General features: G+C 47.4%; 5 protein-coding genes across 6 annotated transcripts; 3 read left to right on the top strand and 2 right to left on the bottom strand.

Moving 5' to 3' along the window:
• Positions 1-675: 675 nt before the first annotated feature.
• On the bottom strand, positions 676-1,618 carry E1B28_009690 (uncharacterized protein). The gene is made up of 3 exons (XM_043154599.1): positions 1,155-1,618; positions 1,004-1,096; positions 676-939 (listed from the first exon to the last, which is right to left on the bottom strand). Exons 1-3 carry the CDS (start codon positions 1,332-1,334, stop codon positions 805-807), a joined length of 408 nt encoding a protein of 135 aa, XP_043007054.1. The 5' UTR covers positions 1,335-1,618; the 3' UTR covers positions 676-804.
• A 541-nt stretch (positions 1,619-2,159) lies between these two features.
• Positions 2,160-3,816, top strand: VPS4 (Vacuolar protein sorting-associated protein 4; the record flags this gene model as incomplete). The annotated part of the gene is made up of 7 exons (XM_043154598.1): positions 2,160-2,183; positions 2,243-2,354; positions 2,407-2,572; positions 2,632-2,967; positions 3,019-3,249; positions 3,310-3,749; positions 3,806-3,816. 7 exons carry the CDS (start codon positions 2,160-2,162, stop codon positions 3,814-3,816), a joined length of 1,320 nt encoding a protein of 439 aa, XP_043007053.1.
• A 1,332-nt stretch (positions 3,817-5,148) lies between these two features.
• On the top strand, positions 5,149-7,250 carry E1B28_009688 (uncharacterized protein; the record flags this gene model as incomplete). Its single annotated transcript, XM_043154597.1, has 8 exons — positions 5,149-5,448; positions 5,513-5,624; positions 5,710-5,914; positions 5,972-5,981; positions 6,058-6,404; positions 6,500-6,748; positions 6,799-6,939; positions 6,998-7,250. 8 exons carry the CDS (start codon positions 5,149-5,151, stop codon positions 7,248-7,250), a joined length of 1,617 nt encoding a protein of 538 aa, XP_043007052.1.
• Positions 7,251-7,571: 321 nt separating this feature from the next.
• On the bottom strand, positions 7,572-9,338 carry E1B28_009687 (uncharacterized protein). 2 transcript variants are annotated; one of them, XM_043154596.1, is made up of 7 exons: positions 9,154-9,338; positions 8,914-9,074; positions 8,699-8,860; positions 8,552-8,645; positions 8,273-8,493; positions 8,020-8,222; positions 7,572-7,949 (listed from the first exon to the last, which is right to left on the bottom strand). In XM_043154596.1, the coding sequence occupies exons 2-7, from the start codon at positions 8,987-8,989 to the stop codon at positions 7,641-7,643; spliced, it is 1,065 nt and encodes a 354-aa protein (XP_043007051.1). In that variant the 5' UTR covers positions 8,990-9,074; positions 9,154-9,338; the 3' UTR covers positions 7,572-7,640. The 2 variants fall into 2 exon arrangements, with proteins under 2 accessions (XP_043007051.1, XP_043007050.1); XM_043154595.1 differs by having other exon boundaries at positions 8,552-8,860; positions 8,914-9,088; positions 9,151-9,338.
• A 62-nt stretch (positions 9,339-9,400) lies between these two features.
• Positions 9,401-12,052, top strand: E1B28_009686 (uncharacterized protein). The gene is made up of 7 exons (XM_043154594.1): positions 9,401-9,591; positions 9,653-10,346; positions 10,399-10,665; positions 10,725-10,990; positions 11,058-11,189; positions 11,242-11,745; positions 11,813-12,052. The coding sequence occupies exons 2-7, from the start codon at positions 9,891-9,893 to the stop codon at positions 11,955-11,957; spliced, it is 1,770 nt and encodes a 589-aa protein (XP_043007049.1). The 5' UTR covers positions 9,401-9,591; positions 9,653-9,890; the 3' UTR covers positions 11,958-12,052.
• Positions 12,053-12,168: the final 116 nt, after the last annotated feature.

Raw genomic sequence — 12,168 nt, 5'->3', positions numbered from 1 at the left:
ATCATGTCGCGGTCACATGATACCCATTCTGTACGAGGAATGGATCCGGCATCACTCTGCAGGAAGCCACCTTCCGCCTTCATTCATTTCAGAGGTCATTAGATTTAATTAGTCTAATCAAAGTCTAATAATGGCTGCCACTGCGCATTACAACCTCGGAAAACAGGATTCTTGAAGGGACCTATAACAAACTTGGCAAAGGATATGACTGAGAATCTATCATTCTCTCTATCGGTCTGAGTGACAGGACTGCTCTAATATGATATATCATGATCATGATGTGTCATATATGAGAGCCTGCCTCCGAGCTAGTGATCCGGGAAGTTATTGCATCAATTCCAGGTCACAACAGGAGAGTTAGGATATACCTCTCCATGCAGCCATTGTCATTACAATATTGAAAATCAGATGAAAGAGTCAAGACATCATGCAACGGACGAGTCCGGGCGCGGGAACTGAAATACAGTAGAGTTTTCGGTCCTGTGTGCACTGCCAGCCCTCAAGGCCTCAGAGTCCGAACGCATTACTAGCAATTGAGTCTAACAAACCAGAAACTTCCGAGGCCCGCCCTTCTCAATCTCCCCCGTAATGCCACTGTTCTTCAGAAGTGACCCAAACTGAAACGCGACTCCATCGGTGAGTTCCCTTTGAAAAGCTAACGCCAAGGGTTATTGTGGACTGAACGCCACAAATATAGATTCAGTAGTTATGACGGGAAGCTTGTGATGAAACTAGAGGTACAATGGGTGAATCAGAAATATATAGATAGGTCTAGTGGTGGCAGTTCGTATAAAGAAGGTTTGATCATATATCAACGTATCCAGCCTCTTTGAGCAGCCGTCGCGTGTGCGGTGTATCAGGTTTGATCTCCCCATTCAGGGGTGCGAAGTATTTGCGGAGCTTATTATCGAACTTTACCGGGTAGAAAAGACCCTCTGTCTACAGAGACAGGCATAAAAATGAGTACATAGGGCCAGGTATGTAAGGGGAGAAAAGAACTAACCGTCCGTGTCCGACCCTTTCGCGTTATATCGCCACAAACCTTGCCTCGTAGCCAATTTCCGCCGGCTGTCCTCACCCAGACCGACTCACCAGCCTGGAAAGTTCACAAGTAAGACGGAGGTCGTCGAAGGCTTCATGTTAATCAATTTTACCTGGAACGTATAACCCCATCCATCATCCAAGTCCTCCGGTAGAGACTCGTCACCACTTGATTCACCTTCCCGGAGGTCTTGTGGTGTGGCAGGTCTAAGCCTCTTGGAATCGTGAGATTCCGAGGACGAAGCAGCCGCTTTACGTGTTGCTCTCGTTGCTCTCGGCGATACACTAGGCATATTGTTCGATATAAGATCAGAGTGTCTAAGGAAATGAAAGAAGATGAATTGTAGTGCGTGGGGACGGCGATAAGACAAACCAAGGAACGCAACGTTGACGTTCGCTTTATATACTCTGCGGAAGCGTGATGACAGATAGTGATTTTGCTGTAGGCGGCAGTGATGCAAATGATGTTGAGATGACTGCTGTGTCTCGGGGACAGATGCTGAGGTGTTCAAGGGATTGAGGCAGTGCGGGGGTGATGTAGCGGGTAACGGACTTGGGGAAGGCAGGCTGAACGGGGGTCGTCCTTTATAGGTTTCCGAGAAGCATGCCACATGTTGGCAACGCTTCATGCCAATCAGTATAATCATAGATGGATTACCCCAGAATGCCACGTTAGGGCCGAAAATCAAAGCGCCCTTCCACCTTTGCCACCTTTGCCACGAGCCTGGTGAAACACAGAACAATGAGGAAACAAAGAGTTTATGGCCATCATCCTAGCTCGGAAAACAAAAGAAGACAGGGAGCCATGGCCCATGATAATGCCCTTGCCTCTCACCGTAAAAAACACTCGTCGTCAACGAACATTAGGTACCACGAACGAGAGATCACAAGTTCGTATGTACATATTGCATTCGGCTGCAGTTCCAGAAACCTGAGGTGAAAACGCGCTGCTTCGGTACACAGAGCACGAATCGAACTCAAAAGGAACTTCAAACACGGGGAAGCTAGACGGGACGGAGACCGATGCACGAGTTGTTACGTAACTTTCTTATTCAGGAAAATGCGGGCGGCCGGGCCGCGCGTAACTCCTCCATCTCGAACCCTCATACTCCCTTCAAATGGCCAGTTCAACCAGCCTAGATGTATGTGCTATTCTCTATTTCTATCTTTATCTACAAAGCTCATTTCAGAACCCTCTTAGCGGGCTATAGAAATTGTACAGAAAGCCATTGACGAAGATGTGAAACAGAATTATAGCGAAGCGTACAAGTTTTATATGAATTCTCTCGACTACTTCATGCTTGCTTTGAAGTGTAAGAAATCTTATCACTCAAGTTACTGATCTCATAATGATATATTTTGTAGATGAAAAGAATGACAAGTCTAAGTTGTTGATTCGAACCAAGATCAACGAATATCTTGCTCGGGCGGAAACTCTAAAAGAACATCTGAATGCGCAGGCTGATAGAAGGGGGAAACAAGCTATGGGGGCAAATGGATCGAGTTCTGGTATTGGAGGTGGAGGAAAGAAGTGAGTGGCCCTCGTTTCATGTTTTGTACATCCGTTCATCATAGTTGATTTCGAACCAGGAAGGATGGTGAAGAAGATGACACCGACCCGGAAGTGAAGAAATTAAGAGCAGGACTCGCAGGCGCAATTATTTCCGAAACACCGAATGTCAAATGGGACGATGTGGCTGGGCTTGAAATTGCGAAAGCGTCGTTAAAGGAAGCCGTTATATTACCCATAAAGTTTCCACATCTGTTCACTGGAAAACGTACGCCGTGGAGGGGTATTCTTTTGTATGGACCACCCGGAACTGGAAAGTCATATCTGGCCAAGGCGGTGGCGACCGAAGCCAAAAGTACCTTTTACAGCGTCAGTTCTAGTGACCTGGTCAGCAAATGGCAAGGTGATTCTGAACGGTCAGTTTTTGTCTTTCTTATCTTACTGATTGTCACTCACGTTTGACAAAGACTGGTAAAGCAATTATTTGAGCTCGCAAGAGAATCGAAACCGTCTATCATCTTCATCGACGAGATCGACTCGTTAGCTGGAACTCGTAATGAGTCAGAATCAGAAGGCTCGCGGCGTATTAAGACGGAGTTCCTAGTTCAGATGAATGGTGTCGGGCACGACGATACAGGTGTTCTGGTTCTCGGTGCAACTAACATTCCATGGCAGTTAGACAATGCCATCAAGCGACGGTAACGACGAGTCTCTTTCCAACATGTGGTGTGATTCGTTCTAATCACAACGAATTTTAGATTCGAAAAGAGAATATATATTCCTCTTCCTGGCCCAGATGCAAGACGTCGAATGTTCGAACTACATGTCGGGTCCACCCCTTGCGAGCTTACCCCGAAAGACTATCGAACCCTGGCTGACCAGACAGATGGATATTCGGGGTCAGATATCGCTATTGTCGTACGCGACGCTCTCATGCAGCCTGTACGAAAGGTGATAGCAGCTACGCATTTCAAGCGCACGCCCGACGACGAAGGCGAAATAGCCAAATGGACGCCTTGTTCGCCTGGGGATCCGGACGCAGTCGAGAAGACATGGTCCGACATCGAGTCAGACGAGTTATTAGAGCCTCCTTTGAGGCTGGCGGATTTCTTGAAGTCGTTGGCCAGTGTTAGACCTACAGTAACGGAGGCAGATATCAAACGACATGACAATTGGACCAAAGAATCTGGGGAACTCGGTACGTGTTTTGCATCTTTACTCATGGCATCTGCATCCCCTAATTGCCTCGATTAGGGAATGACTGAAGGATTTAAATTATCTTTGCGACCGTTTTGTTTATGACCTCAGTATACCGTTGGAATCTTTTACTGTCCGTCTTTCCCATACCTTCGACGATAAGATTTCTGGGGAAACGAAGTAATGCCAGCCTGGTCATCCTACGTCCGTCCAGTTTTCTCTTGGATCTTCGTGCGTTCCAGCAAACTTTGTAATCCAGATCGTTAGAAGAGACTTATGTCGTCATTCACACGCTTCTTGAAGTCTCGCTTGGTTGATCTTGCTAAGTCACCCCCTGCGGATCATAATTCAACAATTACAATGCGCGGTACAAGTACTACTGTCTGCAGCTTTTAGGTCTCATTGACATAGTCTGCCTCCCCCTCGTTTACAGCCTGCTGCTGCTTGTTTCTGATTATTACTCCTGAATATCCAGAATCAAACGGCAACCCAGTTAAACGTGAGTACTTGAGTACTCATCATAGACAATCACGCTGACCAGGGAGCAAAGAATTACGAGTAGAAGTCGCAGGTGGAACACCGAATGTCGACGTTGCTAGGCTTGAAATTGCGAAGAGGACGTCATGTTTATTGAAGAACGTGTGCCGTCATGGGAAACCTTTTAGATGGACCACCCGGAACTGAACAGTCAACTTCAGCGTCAACTCGAGTGACCTGGTCAGCAAATGTCAGGACGATTCTGGACATATGGTCATTTTCCTTGTCCGTTTGTCTGGCCCTACTCACCTTTATTACCAAGATTGGCAAAGCGATTGTTCGAACTTGCAAGAGAATCGGAACCAACCATCATGTTCCTCTATGCGATCGACTTGCTAGCTGGGATTCATAGCCGAAGGCTCGCGGCCTACCAAGCCAGAGTTTTTGGTCCAGATGAATTGTTGGGCAAGGGATACAGGAGTTACGGTTCTCGATGCAGCTAACATTTACTACTATCAAACGACGGTAACCACTCTTTCAAACCATCGGTTGGATCCGTTCCGATCATCATGATCTCTAGATTCGACTCTTCCTGGGCCAGAAACAAGACGTCGAATGTTCGAATGACATGTTTGGACCAACCCCTGTGAGCTTACACGGAAGAACTACCGAACCCTAGTTGACAAATATTCAGGGGTCAGATATCGTTATTGCCGCACACGCCAGACACCCGGCTCCTTGGAAGTTGTTGGCTAGTGTAATGACAGAAAGGAATTTGAGAATTCGGTATGTGTTTCTGCTTCCTCATTCACCTCAGCATCCGGTAACCGGCTTAATGAGGGAACAACTGAATTTCAAAAGAATGATTTTCACGACGATGTGTGCTATCTCTCTTTCCTTCTATGGTGAGACTTTTCGGTTGCATGCCTTACACCCCGGGAACCGTCCCTCTTGTCATCCCACGTACTTCTCGCTTGGATGACCTAGTCAAGTCACTTCCCTGCGGATTATTACAATCACAAGTCAGTCATTCAAAACAAATCACCGCAGCAGGTACTACCGTCCGCAGTCTCTGGCATGACCTTTACAAATCTTTTTTAGCTCCCCACCGCTCACCCGCTCAAGCCCCCCACCCCCGCCCTCTCTCACAACCACAGCTTTCTTGCTTGTTTTGGTCAATGATTCTTCTTGAATATCCAGATAGCATTGGGAGCCATTTGAATGTGAGTGTGGCCCAGTCCTGCCCTTACGGTATCCAAGGTTTTCATTCTTTTTTTGGTGTATTAGGTGGCAATTGAACATGTTCAAAAAGCCATCGAACATGATATGAACCAGAGATATAGCAAAGCATGCGTGGGGTATCTCGAGTCTCTACCTCATTTTATGCTTGCCTCCAAACGTGAGTTTTTCAATCGTCAATCTGTAATGAACCCTAGCGTTAAAGACCATGATTCTCTTGTTCCTGTTGACTTTTTTATACCTAGAAGAAACGAATGTAGGGATGAGAGCTCTTATCGTCCAAAAGATGAAGGAGTACCTGGACAGGATCGATGTCTTGAAGCGCAAGGGTTCAAACACGGACACTGCGGCTAGCCGAGGTCTCGCTGTTGGACTCGAGCGACGTATTAGTGTGCCACCTGGATTTCCCAAAGAACCAGATAGACATGAGTATGATCATGATCATGGCGGGTGAGCTTACACTCTTGTCTCCTATAAGGCTGTATTTGAACGTCCCATTCCTATTAGCACGAGCTTGGTACGCAGTTCCGCTATACTCATGTGCAAAAAAAAAGGGAATAAACCAAAAGCTTTGTTTATTTTTTTAAAATCAGGCACGGCGCACAGCCCCAATTCCGAAACCTACCTCCATCATACATCCCCCGAGCGCACCGAAAGAAAAAGAAACGCAGTGGAGTGACATCGTCGGTCTGGAGTCGGCCAAAACCGTACTAAAGGAAGGAATCGTTCTACCTCTCAAGTTTCCCCATCTCTTCATGGATAAAACCACGAAGAAGAGGATTCCGATTCCGAATGTTATTTTACTCTACGGGCCGTCGGGATCGGGAAAGAGGATGTTAGTTGAAGCTCTCGTTAAGGACGTGACGAGGGTTTGTGACGGTAATCCTAGGTTTGCTACGTTCCGTTGCAGGGACTTGATCGTGGATGAAAGAGCGGTGGCGTAAGTCCTTGCTGGTATTGTCTTTGAACCTCCCAATGCTACTTTTTCCTTGTTTCGATGGCTGGTTCGATCGGATGACACCACACTGTGTATAGGTCATTAAAAGACATCCTTCAACATGCCAAACTTGGCCCTTCACCTACTCTGATTCTAATTGATGGACCCGAGGCGCTATACCCGTACGGTCCGGATCGTGGTATCGATATTTCACCTTCGGACAAGGAAAGGCTTCGGTCCATCGGGACAGAACTGTTATACCACATTGACCAGTCTTACAACTTCAACGTATTCTTGATATTTTCTTCGAGAGTTCCTTGGGAGGTTCATCCCGTGCTTAGGAAAAGGTGAGTTACTGTTTAGGTGTTTTCCGAGTTCCGACTAAACGGCAACGTAGGTTTCGGAAAAGGATTTACGTCCCACTTCCTGGCAAAGCGGAACGGAAGGAGATGTTGAAACGATTTACTAGAAGTGAGGGAACGAGGAACTCCAAGTTGAGCGAAGACGACTACATCAAGTTGGGCGATATGACGAATGGGTAAGTTTTTAGTTTTTCGTTGTTTTTGCTTTCGACTTTTGCCCCTTTTTTTCTTTAGCTATTCCGGCCGGGATATAATGACAATCACGCTTGATGCTCGGATACAACCTCTGAGGAGAGAGATTGTTACTTTCTCTCAGGGCATCGGAGGTTATGGTTATGACGGTCTCAAAAACGAGTCAGGGGAACCTCCTGCGATCTGTATGGTGGATTATATGATTTCTCTCGTGGGTATGAGACCGTTCGGGGTGGTTGATAGACGATATGTGGAGTGGTCGAACCAGTGTGATATGGCGGAGGAGAGTGTATGATTAGTAGTACGCGATAACTATTTCTCGGATGTGCATATGTACATATATCAGTGGAACCTAAGTTACAACCTACCTTACCTTTATGAAATTGAGCGCGATGTCAAAAGTATCTAGGACCGTCGAGCGCTCTTCTTTCTAAAACCATGGTTGTACACGATTATGTGGTAGATGTATGTAAAGAATGGTAGCTGGTACAAGATGATGATGATATTATACTTGAACAAACCGATTATTGACAAAAGTGTCCCACCACTGAGCATGCGCGACATTGCCTTCCCTTGACGTAAGAAGCCTCGAGGCTCGGTGGGACTGGATCGTGTGCTCGGGCGAAGGGGATGGATGATCAGCCACCCTTGCAGAATCAATCCAATGGGCTGCCCCCCCGGATTGCTACCCCTGTGGCATCGTCCTGACCTCAACATCGTCGACCCGCGTACTCGTGTGTTGCACAAAGTCAGGATCCGACGAGAAACTCAAATTCACATCCGAAATCCTCGTTAGCTCAAAATTATAGGTATCCGAATGGTCAGGCTTCGCGGTTTGGCTCGTTGTATCATGAACAGGAGTGGTAGGTCCAGTTCGAACGTATGATGATCCAGATTGGTCGCCTTCCTCGGCGTGGGCGTGTCGACGGAAGAAAAGGGTATAAAGGTTCGGGACAACGACAACGGAATTGCAGACTATGAGTGATATTGATGCCTTGGGGGGGGGGGGGGAATTCAAGTGTCAGTCGAGTATTATGCACAATAGATGGATGGGATATGCTTACCTCTAACTTTGAGGAAAAAGTGATAGCAAAGGAGTTTCTCTTGACGATATAAACTGCGTGAACGAGACAAACGATGAATGTCAAGAAGGATGATGTGAACAGCGTGAGGATAAGTCTTCGTTCGCTTTTTGGTAGGTCTGTGGTGATGTGCCAGAGACAATGAAGTGGTAGAGCGACGAGAATAAGGGCTGACGTCAAGCCACCTAGAATCCTCATTAAACCACCGCTGTACCGAAAGGAAGGGGGGACTTACTAGCAGTTGTGATGCCGAACAAGGTACCACCACCCGAACATCGAAGCAGACCTGGACTAAGGACGTTTGTGATTCGTTTCCAGGTACATGCAGTATTGTAAGCGATGATGAAGGCGCATCCGATGAGCAAAGACGATACAGCGTAAATGATGGAGAATGTGCGATGTCGACCTGGAGGGAGGATTCGTGCGAGAGAGAGGGAAAGACTTGCTCGAGAGCACCTGATGCAGTTGGTCTGAGTTGCGGGGTTTTGAAATTAAAAATGAAAGTGACACCGACCACAGAATAGCGAGAGAAAATGAGAGAGAGACCGAATATATCTCTATAAGATGGGCAAGGTATTCCATCGGTTCGGTAGAACTCCTGGTTTGGACTCGGAAACACGGTCAGCTGAGAACGCTAATCAGGAAATCTTAGACAACGCACTGAGCTTGACTCTAAGCCAGTCAGTGATAAGGTAGAGTACTATGAGCAACAGTGCCAGACACGCTAACCAATCGTCCCATGAAAAGCGGTGTATACGAACGCGACGGATGAGCCGATATAATGTTGAAAGAATAGCGATAGAATGAAAGAGGGTGATTACGACTAGAGAAAGAACTTGGTTATGGAAGACCCTAAATATCAATAAAGAGGCTGACCTCGACCAGATACAGAATCAAATGGATGGGGTAGATCTCCCGTATATGGTTGAGGTGACACGTCCCGAACGACCATCACTGGAATCAGAGCTGCGTGGAAGACGATGCAGATGGCATTGAGGAAGGGAGAGTATTCCACATTGTTTGACTCGACGTTGTCGCTGTGAGAACGGAGCTGTCAGTGTCAGTCAGTGTAAGCGACTGTGAGAAATGAAGCCAGCTATGCAATCCTCTCACCACCACTACGGTACTTGTTTTTGGGTCGTTCACAAATTAAAGCTATACCGGATTCGCTCCAGAATGAACAGTCTTCCAGCTGTATCCGAAATTGTAGCGCCATTCTGGACTTGCGCGCCTAAATAATCCAAATTTGGTAACCATGAGGTAACCGCCCGACGCCCGACGTATGGATTGGACCAATCAGCGTTGTCCTCAGCGTGACACGAACGGCCCAAATTTGGATTCGTGGTGTCAACGTCACCCTTGTCATCACCCACGATGCAACTCTCCAGAAATCAGCTACCCACATCGTCACGGGTCGACTCGAACGCACTGGACAGTGGCGGCGGTCTCGACTTGTTGCGTCTCTGAATGACGCAGATATTTCGTCTCCAAGGCCACTGAAGTCCAGATCCTCCCGACGGACGGCTCTCAACTCGGTCCCCCCAAAGGGCCGGGGTAATTCATGATACTTGTTGTCTATGAAAGGTTCTGACTTCGATCTTTCTTTTCAAACTAGAAAGCACATTCACCTCTCAGCCTGGAACGCAGAGCGGAACTCAGTGTGCAAAAGGGGCTTGAGAGCCTGAGAACCCGTGACCGTGTTATGCCCCTGGGTCCTCTGCAGTCCAAGATCCGTTGTGATGGTCGTCCCTATTCTAATGGTTCCCGAGTCCCCTCCCCCAGATGCTACTTAAGCTTTTCGCTACCACTTTGGCACATCTGCTGACTATCTCCTACTTCCCTTTCCAACTTTCATGTCGTCGTCGTCCTTCTTAAGGATAACTGGAAGAATAGTTCGCCTACCATGCTCTCGACAATGGACACTATCCAGAACGTCTCGGATCTATGCCGGGACTTCAAACATTGGCCAACGATGGGCAAGCTCAGCGTCGTCGACATCACTACCGAGAGCCAGTTGGCGGAGACCTCAAATTTTCGTAGCAGGCGGCTTACTCCTCCTTATCGGTGTCGGCACATCGAACATCTTCTCTCCCACCATTCGCGCTGATAGCGACGATAACGAAGATAAGGATAACAGCACCAAGTCATCAGATTCACTGAGCTCCCTAATTCGGTCCTACATCGTCTATTCGCTGTGCTCAATACCTGCACTCGTGGATTCCGCCCCTACTCTGTTGCAGGCATTCACAAACATACCCGTCATCGGCAATATCACGGAAGGGTTGGTTCGAGTTACCTTTTTCAATCAGGTACGTCCTCCCTTGAAGCTCCGAAAATCAATCCTCACTTCGTTGTTCCCAGTTTGTAGGAGGTGATACAGCAGCCGGAACGATCCCCTTACTCCGGGCACTTCGATTATCCAACAAGGGTGCTCTGTTTGCGTACTCCATTGAAGTAGACGAACATGAAGCTACCGCACATTCTGCCAAGAAGCAGAAATCAGCAGATCCGACCCACAAGCGAATAGTGAATGAGATGATTCGATCCATTGACGTCGCGGCAGACTTTGAAGACGGAATCCTCAAGGGTGCTCCCACTGGAAGGAGAACCTGGGTTGCAGTCAAGATGGTGAGTACTGAGTTCCAAGTACTTGAAATAGCTTTTCCCCTGACAAAAGAAAATTCTAGACCGCTTTGCTACCAGATGCTCAATCTCTTATCAATCTTTCCAAGTTTCTGATAGACACGCGGACACCGCTACCCGTTCCGTTCCCTGGCTGTCCACGCTCAACCGACCTTGACGTTTTATATGGCCGTCATAAACTCAATCGAAATGGCGGCCCGTTATCGGATGACGATGTGATAGCTTTACGCGAGCTTCATCAAGACCTAAGACGTATATGTGCTCGTGCCCAACAACGAGGGGTAAAGATAATTTTGGACGCTGAGTATAGGTTAATTCCGATTCTATTCCTAGCGGTAATGGTTTCGTGCTGAAGTTTTTGTTGTCTTCTCTTTTAGCTGGTATCAGCCTGCCATAGATGCGCTGCAGCTTTCGCTCATGCGTGAATTCAATACCACCGCGTCAAAGGATTTGAGTATTCCAAATGTGCAGCCCCTTATTTATGGGACTTTCCAGGCTTATCTGCGAAGGTAAGACGTACTCAAAGGCTTTTTGGACGTGCTCATCAGGTGAACCATGCAGAACACCGGCTTATCTCGAGGAGGCATTCAAAGACGCTCAGATGCATAACTACAGTCTCGGTGTGAAGCTAGTACGAGGTGCATATCACCCCCACGAGGTTGCGGCACTCAAAGAGAAGAAGAAGGGCAAACTTTCGTTTTCTATCACGCCTGAATCTCAACCGCCTGTATGGTCGACGAAAGATGAAACGGATCGGTGTTATGATGGGTGCTTGAAAAAGCTGATTGTCGGTATTAAAGACGATATACAATCCAACGGACCACAGCCGATGTTGGGTGTTTTGTTCGGAACGCATAATTGGAGTAGTAGTCGGTTGATATTGAGTGAGCTTGTCAGGAACGGTGTTGCGAGGGAGGAAAGGGTGGAGGGGGAGAGGGAGGGTGTTGTGGTTGTTGGGAATGAGGTTACGGAGAGAGTTACGCTGGGGCAGTTGTATGGGATGAACGATGCGCTTTCGGATTATCTTGTGAGGAGGACGAGTTCGAGTGCTCCTTTGGTTATCAAGTGGGTGGTTTCCTGTTTTCCTTTTTGCAATTTGGGGCTGATGATCGGGCTCCCTTCTTCCACCCAGGTATGTACCGTATGGTGCGTTGTCAGAAGTTATGCCGTACCTTAGTCGAAGAGCGATCGAGAACAAGTCTGTCCTTGGTAATGGTACTGCGAGAGAGGAGCGGATCCGGGCGAGGAAGGCGATTGTAGGCAAGTTGTTCGGTTGAAGGGGTACTATTTTCCTTTCTTTTGGGATTTCGTTTGTTTTGTATACCTTGTGTATAAACAACCGTTGATATTCATGAACTACAATCCATTCTGACAAAAAGCCACTGCACTCAGGCAGGAACTAGAACTGTAACTCTGTGACAATGACAAGCACGTATGACAAGGTGGGCCAAAAGTGGATATAAAAGGAAAGTTTCTCAAGAAGCACAA

Source organism: Marasmius oreades, chromosome 6, assembly GCF_018924745.1.
Source record: "Marasmius oreades isolate 03SP1 chromosome 6, whole genome shotgun sequence".
Lineage (NCBI taxonomy): Eukaryota > Fungi > Basidiomycota > Agaricomycetes > Agaricales > Marasmiaceae > Marasmius > Marasmius oreades.
The sequence above is the reverse complement of the archived record's forward strand: the minus strand, read 5'-3'. Positions and strand labels throughout refer to the sequence as shown.